The sequence below is a fragment of the Hyperolius riggenbachi genome, chromosome 1 (assembly GCF_040937935.1).
Source record: "Hyperolius riggenbachi isolate aHypRig1 chromosome 1, aHypRig1.pri, whole genome shotgun sequence".
NCBI lineage: Eukaryota > Metazoa > Chordata > Amphibia > Anura > Hyperoliidae > Hyperolius > Hyperolius riggenbachi.
The window spans coordinates 517,043,730-517,064,016 of record NC_090646.1 but is presented as its reverse complement, the minus strand read 5'-3'; the positions used below and the strand labels follow the sequence as shown (position 1 = coordinate 517,064,016).

Sequence of the window (20,287 nt, the reverse complement as noted above, 5' to 3'; positions counted from 1 at the left end):
CCACTCACCGATGCTCCGGCCCCGCCTCCAGTTCACTTCTGGAATTTCTGACTTTAAAGTCAGAAAACCACTGCGCCGGCATTGCCCTGTCCTCGCTCCCGCTGATGGCACCAAGAGCATACTGCGCAGACCAAAGACCATACTGGGCTTGTGCATACTCTCCTGGTGACATCAGCGGGAGCGAGGATGCAGCTGCGCAGGCGCAGTGGTTTTCAGACTTTAAAGTCTGAAATTCCAGAAGTGAACCAGAGGCGGGGCCGGAGCATCGGTGAGTGGCTTCGTGGGTACAGGATATCTGCGGGGGGGCCACTAGAAGCCCTGGGTAAATTCAACTCATTTTCCCCCGACCCCCCTACAGTACCCCTTTAAGCAGGGTCTCTTTAAGGGATGGGGTAGACTCTGGTAAAACCTGAGAACTAGGATTCCCTATAGCAAACGCATCTGTATACTGTAGTTTTCAAGCATTCTATTCTTCCATGGTAATAAAATATTTAGAAATATCAAGGTCTTTGACTATATGTTAGTCACACAAAGTAGGTAAATAGCTACAGAGCCAAGGAAGCAAGCAAAAAAACAAACCAAAAAAAAAAAAACCAAGTATTCTGTATAGTTTATTTGCCTGCCTACTGTAACAATACCATTGATGTTTTAGTTAAAATTGGTTAATAGCGACATTACATTGCAAGGTAAGAAAAGCTAGTATCATCTGCTTTTTTGTGAAACACAACATTTTAGTAAATCAGTAAGCAACACAACACTTTGTACTAGACTGCTAGAAAAAAAAAGTAGTGTTTTGAAATTTCTAGTAGACCAAAGACTACAATTATGTGGTCTTTTATGCCAAAATTTCTAGCTAGTAAAGGTGGATATATATATATTTTGTGCAGGGAGAGCTTCCATAAAATAATGAAAACCATTACCCTAGTGTCTTCTAACTCTCTCTGAAGTTTGTCAGCTTTGGTCTTTTCAAAGAGCAGGCTCTGTTCAAGCTCCTTAATGCGGGCATGCTCCAGTTTGGTCTGCGTCTGTTAGTAAAAAGGGAGAGGAAGAGAACACAACAGTGCCACCATCACATGCCAGCACGAGAGGTAGGAGCCACATGCAGGCCGTGCTCCGGCACGATTGGACCATTGATGAGCAAAGATGAAGCAGTGCGTAAATAACAGAAGAGAAGAGGGATGGCTAGGTGATGCTTGGATGAGGATGATCAACAAGAAAAAGTGGGAATTGATGGTGAAAGACAAAAAAGAAAGCCAATAAGTAGAGACACAGGACAGGTGCATGCAGCAATTAGAATTACTTTTTTCACAAAAAAATGCATTAGCATAATTTTAGAACGTTAAGACTTTTGCAAGCAATTTAGTCATCTGTATTGACCCAGCTATGATCTCAACAGTGGGAGAGGAGATACTGAGCTGCTTGAATCTAATTAGGAAAATCTTGTAAATCAAACTATACACAATTGTTTCAAACGCAAATTTTTTTACCGTGTTTAAGATTGACATGCATTACCAGTTATCATAAAAGTATTAGCTAGGGCAAAATGTTCTTTGTAGATTTATAAAAAGCCAATGGGGACTGCAGTAATGATATGCAGTAATCTCCTGTGAGCAGAGCTGGCTTAATAAACATTCTACACAGGAAACGTGTAGTGAGCACCTGTCCTTTTTGAGTTTAATGTTATAAAAAAAACTAAAATAACTCAGCAATGGAAAAAAGTGTGATGTCCAAAGATTGTGTAAATTGGCCACATGTAAACAAGAAGAGATTTTAGTGATGTGATCAGGTCTGTTTATTTCTCCAAGTATGTCATGCATATCTGGCTAGGCCCATTTATTATGGTGTAATGGGGAGGGACTTATTTGTCATTTGCTTTAGCAGTAGCTCTATCAACTGACTTGGGAAAAGGTTTTCAATGCTGAATTCATTACGACCATGGTCACCAAGGCCCACCAAGGTTATTTACTGTATTCTGCATTTAAAAAAAAAATCTGGTGCTTCATTTCCTTATCTTCTCCCATCAATGGTCATAAGTGAAACTCCACTTTTCCAAAAACATTGATATAAATCTGTATTACCGTGTTTCACCAAAACAAAACAGGGGTCATGAATACAGTTTCGCTATAAAAGGATGTGCTAGGGCTTATTTTTTGGAAATGGGTCTTACTTTTCCATGAACTACAATTATTTGTGAACAAAAAAAAAAAATATATATATATTCACATCATCACATTCCGGAATATCACTATTAGGCAGGGTTCACACTTATTAAAATTCCCATGTGAATTGCAAATGTGCGAAAACACGTTCTCCGTACATCTAATGAAAGTCAACGGTAAATCGCTTCTGCTAAAATTAGCAAATTGCCATTGACTTTCAATAACTGCAGTAAACATGCGCATGAAATCTGCATACAAAGCTCGAATTTTAATGTGAAAATAATGCAATGATGAGCGTGAACCCTGCCTAACTCTCCACACCCTGAATTTCATCATGAAGTTCTTGTGACTACTGAAATCCCTTTGATTTTTTTTTTTTGGGGGGGAGGGGTTCATCCTGCCCACTCAACAGAAACCGCTCTCGTCAAGGTAGTAAATGACCTTACCCTTGCCAAAGCTGAAGGGAACTACTCCATCCTGCTACTGCTTGACCTTGCCACAGCATTTGATACAGTGGACCATTCCCTCCTTCTTCAATCCCTACAGTCCTTAGGAATTTGTGACAGCGCCCTTGCCTGGATCTCCCCATACCTCTTTAATTGCCACTTCACTACCTTTTTTAATGGTTCGTCCGCAACTCCCACACCATTGGAGTCCCCAAGGCTCTGTTCTGGGCCCCCTACTGTTCTCAATTTACATCTCCTCTATCGACAAAGTCATCTCCTCCCTGGGCTTCAAATACCACCTATATGTCGATGATACCCAAATCTATCTCCACACCCCCGATCTCTACCCCTCTACTATGGACAAGGTCTCCTCCTGCCTATCATTTATCTCCTCCTGGATGTCAGCTAGGTTCCTGAAGCTTAACCTGGATAAAACTGAGCTCACAATTTTCCAGCCCCGCTCTGCTCCACCCCTCCCAGATATTCACGTCACTATCAACAACACTACCATCCGCCCTACCTCCCAGGCCCGCTGCCTGGGCGTCACCCTAGACTCTGCCCTCTCCTTCAGCCCACACATCCAAAACGTTACCAGAACTTGCAACTTCCACCTTCGCAACATCTCCAAAATCTGCCCCATTCTGACTACGGACACTACCAAGCTTCTCATCCATGCCCTCTTCTCCCACCTTGCTTACTGCAATGCTGTACTAGTCTCCCCTTAAAACGTATTGCGCCCCTTCAATCATTTATGAATGCAGCAGCTAGACTCATCCAGCTTTCCCACTGCTCCGCTTCCACTTCTCACCTCTACACTGGCTCCCCTTATCCGCTTCAGTTTTAAGGTTTTGTGCCTTACCTACAAATCTGTGCACAAGCCCTGCCTATCGTACATTCTGCTCGTCAACAGATCTATCTACCTCTCGGTCACCCCTTGTTGCAATGTTTGTATCCCTATTTATTGTCCAGCGCTGTGTAATATGTTGGCGCTTTATAAATACAATAAATAATAAGAATTATTATTATTATTAATCCTTCTCTTGTTCTATATTTAGTCATTACTCTAAATGTAGCCATATTTGTAAAATGAGGCAGATAATCTCATAAGTCATACATTTATACAATACAGGATTCATATGAGTAATGATGAATAATTTGTTTCACAATAATTAAACTACAGTCATATGCTTTTCATTAGGTTTCCTATGCCTGTTAAAATAAAACCTTTTGAAACTAATTTCAATTCACTTATTCAATTTACTTTGTCGCCTATGTTTTCCCCTAGGAATTAATTTTTCAGCAATGCAACTGAAAAGGTACCAAACAGTAGGTGAAAAAGTACTGCCAAAATCATTTTCTTGCTTGCTATTGGATTAAACTGCATTTTATTGATAAGATGTGAAAATATCACCTAGAAGAAGAAACCTAGGAGAAAAAGTGAATTGGATCGGGCCCTAAATATGTTATATATAGCTGCCTGAACACCATTTTCATTGACTTTTTATAACGTTCAACTATGGCTTATGTTTCGAGCACACCCAAAAATCCTGAAAAATCATTCTAGGGCTTATTTTTATGGTGTCTTATTTTCAGGGAAACGCTAAAGCTATGCAAATTCTTCAGTAATCTGGAAACTGAAATGGAAAGGTAATTTTTTTTTGGTTTTTTTTTATAAAATGGCCAGCTATGAATTTTCAAAGCTGATTGTACACACACATTGTGCTTCTTTTTAAGCATGGCTTCCATACTCTATGGGCCATATGCAATTCACTTTTTCACCTGAGTTTCCTCCTAGGAGATAATTTTTCATCTTCAATTTAAAATAACTTTTTAGTACTCTGCAATAGAAAAAGTACCAAAAAGTAGGTCAAAAATTACTGTAAAAAATATTTTGAGTACCGTATATTCCGGCGTATAAGACGACCCCCCAACTTTCCATTTAAAATATAGAGTTTGGGATATACTCGTCGTATAAGACTACCCCTCTTCCAATGCACACATAATAAAAATTAAAAAAATCATATGCTGGTGCTATGTATGAACAGATACTGTACTGTGTGTGGTACCCAGTATATAACAGTATATAGGTGATTGACTGGTTGGATTGGTCAACTCTCCCTAAGGTCAACTCTCCGTGTCTCTCTTTTTATCAGAGCGGTATGGAAGAATAGATTGCACTGTGCCCATAAAACACGCCTCTTTCACCCATCTGGCCCGCCCTTGTATCCCATTTACCTCCTTCTCTGCCTCTCAGATCTAGCACATGTGCGCCTGCGCTGCTTCACTACAGATTTTAGAGTCGGTAACAGGACAGGGCGCATCACACGGCATCAATGACACCCGGCGTATAAGACGATACCTGACTCTTCAGATGATTTTCAAGGGTTAAAAAGTAGTCTTATACACCAGAATATACTGTATTTGCTTGCTGGGGGGCTTTTTATTTGAAGTTGTAAAGCTATCACTTTGGAGAAAATTGCATATGGCCCCATGTGCGCTATAAACTGCCCAGATATTTTCCTCTTACTGCAGAAAAATTAGCAGGAACCCCATTTTCCACATGACTAGTAGCAGTTCTAACAATCACATTCACATAGTTTATTAGGATCACTATTGAATGGCTGTGTTTATATAAATACACAAAGAAAAAAATAAGTAATATGGAATAATGCCATTAGTGCTAGCACCGTGTGGAGCTGAAATAAAGAGACTACAGTTCTTAACAAAAGTGGAGTTTCACTTTAAAGAATAAACTGAATAAGGGTTTTCAACTACCCAGACGATAGGGAACATGGGAGCAGCATCTAATTAAAATAAAAACGCTATTACACAAGGCTGTGACTCATATTTTTCTTGTTAATTTTAGAAAGAACAACGAACTGTTCTTATAGTTGTGAAGTAGCTGTCTGTTTTATACAAGAACAGCTCCGTTCATGTGGTCTTCATGCTTCTTTTCATCCTGTACAATCCAACACTATCACTCATTGCATTTCCTGAGAATTTTGTAAGTACTTAAAAAGATCTGCAGAAAAAATGCTGCCTAATTATGATTTACATAGGAATTGTTAAAAAAAATTAGTTGTTACTAACAAAGCTGCAAGTGGTTGTTTTGTCAAATTCCAGGGATAATAAACTTTTATGGCTCCTGTAAAACTCTTAAGGGTTTTATAAATTATAATTTAGTATTTGAAATAAGAGTATTACGGCTACTTATAGTTAAACAATAGCAGCATGCACCAGTGAATAAAGCTTGTGTTTTAAAAGCAGATATTAGTATTGCTTCAAGAATATATTACTTGTATCATTTTTGGGCCACTTGAGTTTCTGTAATGGTGACCAAGATATTCCACTGCTCACGCACTTACCTACCTAAACTGTGATAATAACTTTACTAGGGAAGAGAGAAGAAAATGAACGAATGAAAAAAAAAAACGTAACAAAAAAAAAATGTGAACTGAAAAACTGAAATGTAAATTTTCATACAAGCAATCAACATTGTCATTTACAGTGTTATGACAAATTTAATATTTGGTTGTAAGGCTATAAATTAATTTTAACTCATTTTTGTTTGAGTAAATAAACATTTCTCAAAGTGGGGACACAAGAAAGAAATTACATATTTTAAGAATCAATGTTGTAGATATGTTTAGAAAACTGGACGTGACTCAAGATCATTGCTTGAAATGGAAATTTGAATATAACAACCCTTACGTCACAGACAGTTTCATAAGCATAAGTTACTTTAGCTTAATTTCAGATAGTGAAAAAGCAATAGCAAGCAAAAGGCATTACCAACCAGAATAGATGATGGAACTATTGAGTTTTAACTTGCAAAATTGGCACTATTGCAACTTGGGAGACAGTCTTGTCTTATGAAAACATAAATTTGGCGTAAGTCAATTCTACTCTTATTTTTCCAACTTCAGCACAATCCATTTAATCTGCTTTGAAATGTTTGTCCTCAGACGTTTAAATTGTGGAATCCAATCTGAAAACTACAATTTGGAAGACAATGTAAGAAAATATGTTTACCTCTAAATCTCCCTTCGTGATAGATTCTTCTTCAACACGGAACTGAAGGTCTTCCACTTTCCTGTATAAAAAAAAAAAAAAAAAAAAATTAAAAAAAGATTAAACCAATTTAATTTTGTTTACAAAGAAAACATGGGAATTTGCAGCAATTGGGTACAACAAAGATTGGGTGTACCATATTTTTCGGACTATAAGACGCAAATGTGGGGGGAAAAAAGTCAGTGCATCTTATAGTCCGAAGGTACCCCCCAGCTCTTTCCTACTTTACCGTTACATGTCACTGGAGTCCCCCTTTGGTGTCCCCGGTGTGCCATCTTTCCTCCTGTGTCCCTAGTCTCCACCTTTTTCTCACTGCCTGGCCCCCTGTCCCCTTCTGATATGGTACATACCGGCATTTTGCTCGATCAATGACGTCTCCAGGACCTCCATGTGCAGTCCCCTTCCCCGCAGCACCAGCTGATCTTGCCCTGTGACGCGGCCTCCAGGGTCCATGCGGCCAATCGGGCAGCGCTGCAAGCCAATTAACGAGGTCTCCGGGACCTCCATGCAGCCAGCCAGTCCCCCTCGCTGAGGCTCTAGCTCAGGGGTAGGGAACCTTGGCTCTCCAGCTGTGATAAAACTACAAATCCCAGCATGCATTTGCCTTTATTAATCATGACTTTGGCTGTCAGACTCCTGCAATGCATTGTGGGACTTGTAGTTCCTTAACAGCTGGAGAGCCAAGGTTCCCTACCCCTGCTCTAGCTGATCCTGCCATGTTGCCAATCGGGGGGGGAGCGCTGCAAGCCAATCACGGGGGAGCCGATGGTCTCGGAGGCGGGGCCATGGCTCCATCATTGGGCCAATCACTGCACTTGCTCAGTAGCAGCGAGTGCAGTGATTGGCCCACTGGTGAAGCCATGGTCCTTGCCTCCAAGACCATCAGCTCCCCCGTGATTGGCTGTGGGGCTCCTTCTTCGTAACCTGCGGTTTCTCCAGACGCTAGTCCTAAGCCCGGCGGCGATCGTGGTGTGGTGACCTGACCGCTACTTGGCCTTGAAGCTAGGGGAGGACGAACCAGGTCCTCGTAATCACATCAATGACAGCGAGTCCCTGGATGTCCTATTTAGGGAGCAGTAATTATTCTGGTGCTGTGTGGCTGCGGTGATGAGGACTCTAATTGGTACTGTACTGTACTTTCCATTCCAGCATGTCTGGCCTGACAAGACTCCAGATCAGCTAGAGAGGCAGTAAGGGGGGATGGGATGGCTGCATGGAGGTCCCGGGGGTCTACACCTGGGACATCCTTTATCGTGCCAAGTACGGTACATAAAACTTACCAGAAGGGGGGGGGGAGGGGCAGGTGATGTGTCAAAGTAGGATACTGGGGACACAGGAGGAGATGGAAGCAGATAGCACATGGGATACCGGACAGAGGGGGCACAGGGGGTTGATGGCACAGAAGTAAAACACAAAGGAGGGCAGACGGCACAGAGGGGTCACAGGAGGGCACAGGGCAGCAGATGGCACACTGGGGACACAGGAAGTCACAGGGAGGCAGATAAGACACAGGAGGACACCAGAGACACAGAGAATGAGATGGTGAGATGGTGGCAAAGAAGGACAGAGGGGACTTAGGAGACAGAGAAGGACACAGTGACATAGTAGGACAAGGAGCAAAGGAGGACACAGGGGGGACATAGGCAGTCATCAGGGAGACTGAGGAGATACAGGGGGACAGAGGAGGTCATATGGGGTGCAAAGGAGGACCCAGGAGGAGCAGAGAATTACACAAAAAGTTCAAAGAAGGCACAGAGTGGATAAAAGGGGGCATAATAATTGGGGGGATGGAGAGGAGAATGTCCACAAGATGCCTCTGCACCATGGATGCACAAGGTTTAGTATTTTTTTTTTTACCTGGTTTTTGTCCTCTAAACCTAGGGGCGTCTTATAGTCCGAAAAATATGGTATATGCTGATTTGTAAGGTTTCAGCAGTGCCTGTTACACCAGTAAATGCAGCCAGTGGGTTCTGAAAACCTCACATAGCAAAGATTGTGATATTTCCAGTTTTGAAAAATCTTGCTGATGCAGCCAGAGGTGTCATGGAGTTTGCTGTAGTCCAATACTGTGTTAAGACTATCCCACCTAATAAAAGCCCAGGAATCTGCATCCATATGCTGTGTCCGTGTCAAGCACCAAGTGTGCAAGCGTGAAGCCACGGCCGTGATCGAGCGCGATCACAGGATGGATATACACATAATTCATTGTCTGCATGTATGTTGCATGTGTAACATGTATGCAACATGTGGATTCTAAAAATCTGGTGCATCCAGGATTGTGACCCATACGGTTATAAGGCAATGCAAATATTGATAAAATCAAAAAGATAAAATGTAACAAGTGACAATTAAGGTTTAATTTTCAGCAAAGATCTTTTATGGCTACAAAGGCCAACTCACCTTTTCTCTTCTTCCAACTGATTTAGCAATTCTACCTTTTCTCGGTCAGCTGCTTCTACCATTTCACGTAGCTGGTCCATCTTGGCCTCCATTTCTACAACGTACTGCAAAAATACAGCATTAAATTAGAAGAATACAATCAATTGGAAGTAAAGTGTGCAATTCCCCTACTATATGAGCTACATACTAAAAAAAAAAAAATTGTCCCTGTATATCCTATTCACGATATCCATGGCCATTTATATGCTTCCCTGTATTTTCATCAACCAATGTGTAATTAGATCAAATTGGAGCACAGCAGTACAGAATCGTAAACCAAACAATCCTGGTAAAGGAGTCAGGATTCAGTGACCGCAATAGTTAGGATGTAACATCTCAATGGAAACTGGAGAAAGTATCAAAGGGATGAGAAAGAACTCAGGAACCAGTATATTTTGTACATAAGTGCCACAGTTCTATAACACCTTTAAAACAATTAAAGAGTCATTCTTGCTCACAATGTGACAGGTTACCTATGACTTTTTAATTAAAATTGCTGGAGTTCAAAAGGTATACACTATTTCCTGAATTATTTTTCAGCCTCAAGTAAATAAATGGGAAAGATAAATAAAAACTGTGCATTTAATAATGTCTTACCTGGTCATGCCCGTCTCTTGTCACTGCAAGCTGCTGTTCCACCTCTCCTACATGACTTGTAGCCTTGGCCACCTCAGCTCGTTCCATGTCCCTTTCAGCTAGAAGTTGTTCAATGTGCTGTTGCTTCTCTTTCAAGGCTTCCTGGAGAGCAGTGGTCCCAGAAATCTTTCTTGCATATCGCGATGAGGTTTCTGTTAACTGTTTATTATTGATACAAGAAATTACAGTAAACTCAATAATGCAGAACAAATATTCCATCTCTCAAGCATCATTACAAGCAGTTATTCCTGCCAAAATGTTATTTCATTTTTGGATATAGGACTTTTTACAAACACGGTTAACGCTTCGCTTTCTGTGTGCCAAATAGGAGAGAATTTTTTCAGGTCCAATTGACACCACATGATTTGAATTTAGGGACTGAAGCAGTACATCCGCCACTGCTGATGACTTTATTGGCATAATTATAGTTGCAAAATAAACATACACCTTCCAGGCATGAGAGAACATCAAGGAGAGAACATACCATGTGAACGCATGGGTGGTTGGAGCTCGGCACCGATGAGCCCAACGTTCATTTCACACAACCGTACTCGTTCCAAGGTTAAGCCATGGGGGAAGAGAGGGCCCAGTGTTCTCTCCAGAATTTTTTTTCCAGCTGGATGGCATGAAAAAGTAGCTGGGTGGCATGAAAAAGTAGCTGGGTGGAGCAAGATGAGAGAATGCAGGGCCGGTGCTTCTGTGCGCAACTCTGCTTACAGCAGAGGAGGTGGTGAGCCGATGACAGCCGGGTGACCCCCAAAACTAGCCGGGTGGAGCACCCGGCTAAAACAGCCTGGGGAAATCACTGGGGCCACTGCCAGAAAAAGGAGGTATTGGGCAAAATGATTGTCAGGCTCATTGGTGCCCAGCAACTACCGCCCACTCATCCACACAACAAAACATGTTGATTTGTCTGTCTGTACAAATAAAAGCGGTCTGAGTGGATGGGGGGGGGGGGGGGGGAGGTGAGTTTGAGGGTTTAATGCCCATGTTATCCACACATTAGTTGTACATTATATAAAAGTTACATTCTAACAAGCATGTTTTATACATAGAACTCTCTGATTGAAAAAAAAATGTGATTTGTACTTTTCAAGGAGTGTTTAACACCTGTCTCCCAGATCTAGCAAAAAGAAAAAAAAAAAAAAAAAAACCTTGCTCCTGGCTGTGCATACAGAACTCCACTACATTACTCTGTGAGTTGTTGGTTCAGTTCAGAAAACTGAACCATATAAAGTGCTGCATAGAAAGCCAGGCAAAAACATCATTAAAGTAAAAGAAAAAAAAAGCAACAACGTTGGAGAGAGTGTCAAAGGAGTCACAAAAACAGATTGAAGCTGTAGTATGTGTCAGCGGGGACTTTTTCTATCCCTCTGGTGGTAATCCTCCTCCTACATGTTCTAAACTGCCATAATAACAGGGAAAGGAGAAACAGATTGGTTGCTATGGGAGGAGAATAAAATGTTCTGCAGTCTGACACTTCATACATGAGACTGAGAATAAAGAAATCCAAGTGAAACTGCAGCCTAGGCTCAAGGGGGCCTTCTTAGGCAGAGAAATCAGGACCCCTATAAAATGTATAACACTCAGTGGTGCCTACCACTGAAACAAAACACTTCCTATGCAATATTAACAGCTTTTGCCAGTTTCCCTTCATCATAGAGGACAACAGGACGATAAAGAGATAAGGTTTACCTCCAGTCTGACCCCGTGCAGCACAGAGCTATCAGTCTTCGGAAGCACTTGGGAATGAGAGTGCATCCGAAGGCTTCATAGAATCCCCAAAGGCGTTTACAACCAGTTGGTGGTATACGTGCAATACGTACATTACAGCGTTGGAACAAGGACACTGTGAGAGGGGCCAGGAAGGCTCTATGGGATCCAGAGCCTTCCCTCTCCATAGGTATGTGTTTTTTTTTCCCTCTTCAGTTTTGTTTTAAACAGCCTATTACAACTCAGTGTATTTTTAATTTTTTATGAATTAAGAAAAAAAAAACTACTTACCAAGCCTGTGCGACTTGGCTTGTTGCTAACAGATGATGAAATTGAGCTCATAGAGCTAATGGAAGAGGCGCTTGGACTGCGTTTCAAGGTGGATGCAGGTGTTGTGGGTACTTTTCGTACAGTGGTTTTGGCCTTAGCTGGAGTGGTTGATGGAAATCCAATTCTAGTAACTTTATGTACAGGTGCAAATAAGCCATATTTGGGCTGACACTGAAAATACCTGGGGGGAAAAAAATCAAGACAAGGGAAACAGATTATATTTTAAAACACACAAAGAACTCAATCTATAGATATTAGGCAGTGAGTGGACAACTGCAGGAAATGCAAACCATGAATACATGTCAGATAGCCGTCGTTGAACCAGTTTGCTTGAGGGCATAGTCTGCCGAAGGTTATGTGCGCCGTTTGTTAAGCATAATGCAGACGCAGATATAAAAAGGATTTAAACTCTTATTTTGCATCGTGCTTGACAAAGAGGTGTGTCTGAAGGCTTGCAAAAAAGCTATCTGCAGTTAGTGATTATACACACAACAGCATTTGTTATTTTGTCAAAGGGCAGGTTCCTGGACTAAAACACTTGGCCCTACTAGCTAAAAGTGCAAAAGCCAGGATCAACATGAATCCTGCAGGTGACACTGGTGAATGAGCACTAAGGGCTCGTTTCCACTATCGCGAATCCGCATGCGTCCAACGCATGCGGATTCGCACGTGTAATGCAAGTGGATGGGCCTGTTTCCACTGTAGCGTTGTTGAGGTGCGTTTTTTCAGCGGTGAAAAAACGCACAAAAGAGCCGCAGAATTCGCCTGCGAGTGGAATGCATGCGAATCGCCGCTAATGTATTTAATAGGAAATTCGCATGCTGTTTTGGTATGCAAATTTTCATGCGAATTCGCATGAAATCAATGGAAAAGCACACCGGCATTGCCATGGTTAAATTCGCATACATCGTCATCCATGCGAATTTTCATGCGAATTCGCACGAAATGCGAATTTTGCCGCAGCGATTTCACAACGCAATAGTGGAAACGAGCCCTTAACAGACAAGGCTGCACAGGTATACCCTAGCGCAATTTACCGTTTCTATAAAGAGGGAAGGAGAGAAGACAACGTGGCGCATGCTGAAGCAGCTTCCAGTGGGAGGGGTAAGAAGAGGAACAATAATCTCAGTTATCACAGTTTTTAAAAAGTGTACCTGAGATCTAAAATAAAAAATAAAAAAATATACATATCTGAGGCTTCCTCCAGCACGTTTCAGGCTCATCGGTCCCTTGCCATCCTCCTCTGCCTCCTGGATTTTCCGCAATTTGCCAGGTAATTTGGCCAGTCGGCACAGTCTACCCGCGCTACTGTGACCGAAGCACGATAGGAGGCATGCACGACTGAGCCATGCATGCTCACTTCTCCCCAACTGGCCGAAATACCAGGCCAAACTGCGACAATCCAAGAGGGGGAGGAGGGCGGCGAGGATCCGATGAGCCTGAATGGGCTGGAGGAAGCCCCAGCTACGTATAATTTTTAATCTATATTAGATCTCGAGTTTACTTTAAAGACCCAGCATGCCAGATCTTTAAGTGATCTTAGGGGACACCTGCTAGATTCTTGGCCAAGAGGCTCCTGAACTAACACCTCGGTTTGAATCAGTCTAGAGTGTGTACGAATCTTCATTCAGGAAATGTATGTCAGGAGTGGGGGGGGGGGTTTAATGATAAAGAGTTGCCCATGGATAAAATTTATATATATGGGTGGTGCAATACAGAATACTTATTTACAATTTCACTCTGCGGACCACCCACAGATGTCAACAGGACATTTGCTGAGCTTAATTAGAAGTATCAGGTTTGCCGTTCCATGCATAGGCAGGAAGGAGGACCTTTTAAAGAGAACCTGTACTGAGTAAAAATATTTAAAATAAACACATGAGGTAACTTCAAATGAACATTACATAGTTACCTTGCCATCAGTTCCTCTCAGAAGCTCACCATTTTCTTCTGACAATGATCCCTTCCAGTTCTGACAATATTTTGTCAGATCTGAAATATATCAGTTGCTGTCATTAAAATATCAGTTGCTGTCAGTTATAGCTGAGAGGAAAACTGATGTACCAGGTAATGTCCATGTTTCCCTATGGCTCAAGTGGGCAATGTTACAGTTTAACTGTGTGCTGACCAGAAAGCTGTTATGGGTAATGGTCATTTTCAAAATGGAGGACGGAAAATTCCCTTGATCACAGTGAACACTTGATCACAGGTTTTCTTGCCTGGAGTGACAAAATTGCTAGAGGCGCCCCTGGGGATGGGGAGAGAGAGCCTGGATGAGGCTGAAGAAAAAAATAAAATAAACTGCCACAGCGATCGGACCCCTCCGGCGGCATGTCCCCTTAGTGACAAAAAAGGAGGCCAGACTTCCTGGGTGCATTGGAAGTAAGGAAGCACGGTAAGGGAAATTCTCAGGTGTAGAGACTTCTTTTTACTCCTCTGTTGCTGCAACCCTCCAGTCCTTCAAGTATTTGTGTCAAGCAGGCAGTTCAGTATCTTCTCACTTATAAAGCCTACATTAAAAAACTAGACTGTTCTAGCAGAGGAAAGCATCTGTACAGCTCAACAGTTACCCAAGGGATCCAATTACCATCTTTTTGGGCAACAAGCATTGTCCATACGTACACATCGTTTTATTTTCCATATCAGTCATTCACTGTTTACATGATCTACCTCTTGGTTTGGTGATAGAGGGCACCCAAGCAAACAGCTTCTTCAAAACAAGTATCCAGTTTAAAATATTTTAGCAAAATACAAGGTGGTGGTATACCAATGGAAAACTAATGTCCTTATAAGGGCTTCCTTTGCCATTAAAAAATCCACCTATTACTACCTGGGGACCGCCTAACGCCGATTGGCATCAAGTCCTGGGGCTGCAGTTTCCCAGGGAACAGCCGCACGCATGCGTGATCGTTCCCTGCCATGCGTGATCGTTCCCTGCCGATCGCGGCTAGCAGGCTGTTTGTAAATGAAAGGGGAAAGAAATCCCCTTTGTTTACATCCGTACAGCGCTGCAGTCCCCGGGAACGCTGTACGAGATCGGAGATCCCCGGCCTCTGATTGGCCGGGGAGCACCGTCCTCTCATAGGCTTATGCTATGAGAGGTGGAACCGGATGGATCGCTGTCCTGTTCAATTCTGTAGGCGGAGGGGAGGGAGAAAGAAGAGGGAGGGGAATGGGCAGGGGCGCCTGGAGGCACAGGCACTACAGGCAACCGCTTGGGGCGGTATGTCTGTAACTATGCGCTGGCCACCTTCACATTCATTAATCTCCCTATTTTGCAGGCTGAGGCTTTTGCACGCTGCAGGGCTCGCTGCTGCGGCTCCCAGTGTCCTGCATAATTGCACAGCCTTCACTCGCCCCTTCTTCCCCCGCTGGCCAATAGAGACAGAGCAAACACGCTCTGCCCCTCCTAAGGCCACCCCTTTCTGGCTTCCAAAACAGCCACAGGTGCAGAGCAGTGTCTGTGTACTGCCTGCGTGTGGCCTTAAACTCCGCCCCCCACCAGCCGGAAGTTCGGGGTTCCAGTCTGGCTACATAAGCCAGCATGCCACCTGAGTCCCTGTGCCTGAGGTGGGTGTAGAGGAGAGTTGACTATGGGCTGAGATGCAGCATGCAGTAGGGGAGACATGAGGAGTCAGTGTGGCCTGCACTGTGAGGAGGAGAACGAGCAGGCAGAGAGTGTCACAGGTATGAACAGAGGCAGTAGGCATAATTTGACTACACAATGCACTGTTTTGGTTGTGATTTGTGCACGGATGGAGCTGCTCGTATACTCCGAGGCAGCGAGGGGTGAAGGCAGCAAACCAACAGGAGATGTTATCTCACTTTTACTGTGATGTACTCCTGACTAAGAATGCAGGCTGTGCTTTCAGGGATCCCAGACACATGACTTAGAAGAAACAATCCAGGCACCAAGTTTCCAAGCCCTGTCGCTCTCCCTGCACCCACCCCACCTGCCTGCACTGTGTAAAATTTTCCTACAGAAATAACAGTTTGTGGATAATGACTGGAAGTTGGTATCTGCGTTTGATGTGCAGGGGACATGGTACCTGCGTTTGATGTGCGGGGGACATGGCATTCGCGTTTGATGTGCGGGAGACATGGTACAGGCGTTTGATGTGCGGGAGACATGGTACAGGCGTTTGATGTGCGGGAGACATGGTACAGGCGTTTGATGTGCGGGAGACATGGTACAGGCGTTTGATGTGCGGGAGACATGGTACAGGCGTTTGATGTGCGGGAGACATGGTACAGGCGTTTGATGTGCGGGAGACATGGTACAGGCGTTTGATGTGCGGGAGACATGGTACAGGCGTTTGATGTGCGGGAGACATGGTACAGGCGTTTGATGTGCGGGAGACATGGTACAGGCGTTTGATGTGCGGGAGACATGGTACAGGCGTTTGATGTGCGGGAGACATGGTACAGGCGTTTGATGTGCGGGAGACATGGTACAGGCGTTTGATGTGCGGGAGACATGGTACAGGCGTTTGATGTGCGGGAGACATGGTACAGGCGTTTGATGTGCGGGAGACATGGTACAGGCGTTTGATGTGCGGGAGACATGGTACAGGCGTTTGATGTGCGGGAGACATGGTACAGGCGTTTGATGTGCGGGAGACATGGTACAGGCGTTTGATGTGCGGGAGACATGGTACAGGCGTTTGATGTGCGGGAGACATGGTACAGGCGTTTGATGTGCGGGAGACATGGTACAGGCGTTTGATGTGCGGGAGACATGGTACAGGCGTTTGATGTGCGGGAGACATGGTACAGGCGTTTGATGTGCGGGAGACATGGTACAGGCGTTTGATGTGCGGGAGACATCGGAGCAGTGCTTTTCAGCGCTGCTAGATTTGGGCGCAGCCGGCGCCTCCATAGACTACAATAGGAATCACTCCTATTGCAGCGCTTAGTGAGTAACGTCGGAGCCGTCAGCAGACGGAGCCGAGGTTGCTTAAAAACATAATAATTCAGCCTCCAGCAATCCCTGGAAGCCGAATTATTTCATTCCCCCACTATCCATGTCGGCCTGGAGGGGGAATAGTAATTAAATCGGCCCGGACTTGTGCAGAAGCAGGATCAGCCGTATAACAGCTGGATCCTGCGCCCAAGTCTACCGGCGCCGATTTCAAATGTACTCGGAGACATGGCATGTGCGTTTGGTGTGCGGGGGACATGGCACGTGCGTTTGGTGTGCGGGGGACATATCAAATGCACACATCATAGGCCGATACCATGTCCCCCGCACACCAGACGCAGGTGCCATGTCCCCCGCACACCAGACGCAGGTGCCATGTCCCCCGCACACCAGACGCAGGTGCCATGTCCCCCGCACACCAGACGCGTGTGCGGGGGACATGGCACCTGCGTTTTGGTGTGCGGGGGACATGGCACCTGCGTTTTGGTGTGCGGGGGACATGGCACGTGCGTTTTGGTGTGCGGGGGACATGGCACGTGCGTTTTGGTGTTCGGGGGACATGGCACGTGCGTTTGGTGTGCGGGGGACAAGACACGTGCGTTTGGTGTGCGGGGGACAAGACACGTGCGTTTGGTGTGCGGGGGACATGGCACGTGCGTTTGGTGTGCGGGGGACATGGCACGTGCGTTTGGTGTGCGGGGGACATGGCACGTGCGTTTGGTGTGCGGGGGACATGGCACGTGCGTTTGGTGTGTGCATTTGATATGTGGGAGACGTGTGTGTGTGTGTGTGTGTGTGTGTGTGTGTGTGTGTGTGTGTGTGTGTGTGTGTGTGTGTGTGTGTGTGTGTGTGTGTGTGTGTGTGTGTGTGTGTGTGTGTGTGTGTGCATGCTTTCACGCCTCGAGTGCAAAAATAGCTAGAGGTGCCCCTGGGGATGGGGAGAGAGAGAGCCTGGATGAGGCTGAAGAAAAAAATAAAATAAACTGCTACAGCGATCGGACCCCTCCGGCGGCATGTCCCCTTAGGGACAAAAAAGGAGGAGAGTCCGATCGCTGGGCTCCATAGCTGGGCTGTGCAGGAGGTGAAAAGCCTGCACAGCCCAGTGCTGCAAAAAACAGCCTGGTCGTTGGGGGTGGAGGGGCGGGGGCTGGGGTTAGCACTGTGGTCGTCAAGTGGTTAAATACTTAAGATGCTTTCGTTATTTTTCTTTGTTACTGTCTGAATGGCCTTGTTAACCAATTGTCCTGCTGTGAAGTGGGGAAAAATAAGGAATGTTCAACTAAGTATTTATCTCTAACCACCAAAAAAAAAAAAAGACTACTTATTCAGACATGTCAGATGGTGCAGAGCACCTGCTTGTTAACTAGGAGGATTGCTTATTTACTAAACGGTTTGCCAGTTCTTCAAGGAGGATAGTGGGGTTTTAAATTGTGGTCAACTGTATTGTCAAGAGAGCTGCATCGGGAGGGTAGGTGCTTGGTTGAGACCAGATACCCAGTTTTGTTGAGCACTGTGGTGGATTTCTGTTTTAAGGCCACGCACCTCAAGCCTAGGGGAGTGAAGATGTAACCTGCTGAAACCTAACAAGATAAAAGTTCCTTGATCTGACTTCTCCACCCTTTAAGGAGGCCCTAGGAAATCTCCCAGCATGCCCCTAAGGAAGCCCTAGCCCTGTTTAGGACTTATAGTTAGTTCACTGGGAGTTTTAGCTCGCCAGTTGTTGGAAAGAGTGTCAACTAGTGGTCTTTTGTAACCACTTTTGGACAGTTTTGCATGTGGCATGTTCCCAATCTTTCAGATTCAGTTACTTCTGCTGTTGATTTCTCTCTCAGTCTCGATATCCCTGAATCCACATACTTACAGTAAAGACTACCTACATCCTCTTGCCTCCTTATAATAAAAGTGCCAAACAATGTGCCAAGTACACCCCAATAAACAGACCAACTTCACAAACAAAGCAATCAAAAGTATGCCAAAAGTCAAACTTACCTTGTGCCAGCCACAGCTCCATCATTTTTCCCCAAAGGTTCATCTAGTTCAACTCCACACCATTCTCCTTTGGCAAAATCTGTCTCCCCCAAAAACCGTATAACTCCAGCTTTTGAACCACTTACCTAAGATGTTAGAAAAACAGTTAAGATCAGCCATAGTATTAGTCATTTCTGTAGCCGCATTTACATTTCTCAATCTAATATATTGCATATAAACTAAAAAGAAAAATGTCACTGTTTCCATGCAATACATTTTTAGATTAAAAACGTTCACCTTAAGAAGGACTCATTCACATTTAGGAAATCGCTAACAAATTGGTGCCTGCTGGGAATGGCAGAGGAGACCTTCCATGTACAAAGACTACCAGAAAGTGGCAGTGTAGTCCGCACATTGTCAAGTGGATATAAAAATACTTTATTCAATCAGGCATAAAACAGGCATGAGTCCAACACTAACATGCTACAATGACCACCAAGTGCAGTTACTCTCCCTTCCCAGTGCTCCCTTTATAAAGCATGACTTCCCTGACATACAGTTACATGATGCCAAGGCTATTCTATAAGCTACCTCCAGACTGGATTTAACTTCAAGGATTTTGGTACTCGATTCTGGCATACTGGTAGAAGGACTATAGTAACAATATTTTGAGGATACGCAAAGTTAAGAGATGTTAAAGAGAACCCGAGGTGGGATTTTATTATGCTAGTGGGGCACAGAGGCTGGTTGTGCACACTATCACCAGCCTCTGTTGCCCCATGGTGTGCCTCAAAGCTCCCCCCTGCGCGCCGCTATACCCCCGCAGCGCTGGCGACAATGTTTACCTAAGCGCCGTCTGTCAGCGCCGCTCCCCCGCCTCCTCCTTATCGACGCTACCCACCTGTGTCCCTTCCCTCCCGCTGATTGGAGGGAAGTGACGCAGCAGGTAGCGCCGATACGGAGGAGGCGGGGTAGCGGCGCTGACAGACAGCGCTTAGATAAACATTGTGCTGACGACACGCTGCGTGTCGCCAGCACTGCAGGGGTATAGCGGCGCACAGGGGGGTCTTTGAGGCACACCATGGGGCAACAGAGGCTGGTGTTAGTGTGCACAACCAGCCTCTGTGCCCCACTAGCATAATATAATCCCACCTCGGGTTCTCTTATGGTTAAGGTAAGGGTTACAGTAAACCTAGGGTTAACAGATAAGATTACATTTGCAAAGTGATTTTCTCCCACAGGACTCAAAGCTCATGGGTGATGCAGTATGGGTTTAAAGGGAACCTTAAACCCTAGAAAAAAAAAAAAGTTTCACCAGGGGCCGAAAATGAAGACAATCGAGGACCGGCGAGGGCACAGGACGGCTGTAGGGGGCTTGGGGAAGTACCAGGTAAGAAACTATTTTTTCTAGGGTTTAGGTTCCCTTTAAGGTAGGGTTCACAGGTAGGAAAATAGGTGATGGATTTCATTGCAAAGGTTAAGGCTGGGCTTAGGCGAGAGATCATGGCTAGTGTTAAACTTCATACATACACACGCACATGATAATAATCTGTGTAAGGCCTCTTGCACACTACATGGGATTACAATTTTTTTATAGGATTTGA

At 44.5% G+C, this 20,287-nt stretch overlaps 1 protein-coding gene across 6 annotated transcripts in view; it reads right to left on the bottom strand.

The window, feature by feature from the left end:
- CLIP1 (CAP-Gly domain containing linker protein 1) overlaps positions 1–20,287 on the bottom strand; it is a 156,249-nt gene that overhangs the window by 74,380 nt on the left and 61,582 nt on the right. For 3 of the 6 annotated variants that reach the window (XM_068244706.1, XM_068244714.1, XM_068244742.1), the window contains exons 4-9: positions 18,705–18,829; positions 11,756–11,975; positions 9,713–9,910; positions 9,077–9,180; positions 6,638–6,698; positions 921–1,025 (exon numbers count right to left, since the gene is read on the bottom strand). In XM_068244706.1, coding sequence (XP_068100807.1) covers positions 921–1,025; positions 6,638–6,698; positions 9,077–9,180; positions 9,713–9,910; positions 11,756–11,975; positions 18,705–18,829 — 813 coding nt within the window. The remainder of the gene's footprint in view (positions 1–920; positions 1,026–6,637; positions 6,699–9,076; positions 9,181–9,712; positions 9,911–11,755; positions 11,976–18,704; positions 18,830–20,287) is intronic. The other 3 variants (XM_068244723.1, XM_068244732.1, XM_068244749.1) reach the window with 1 other exon arrangement.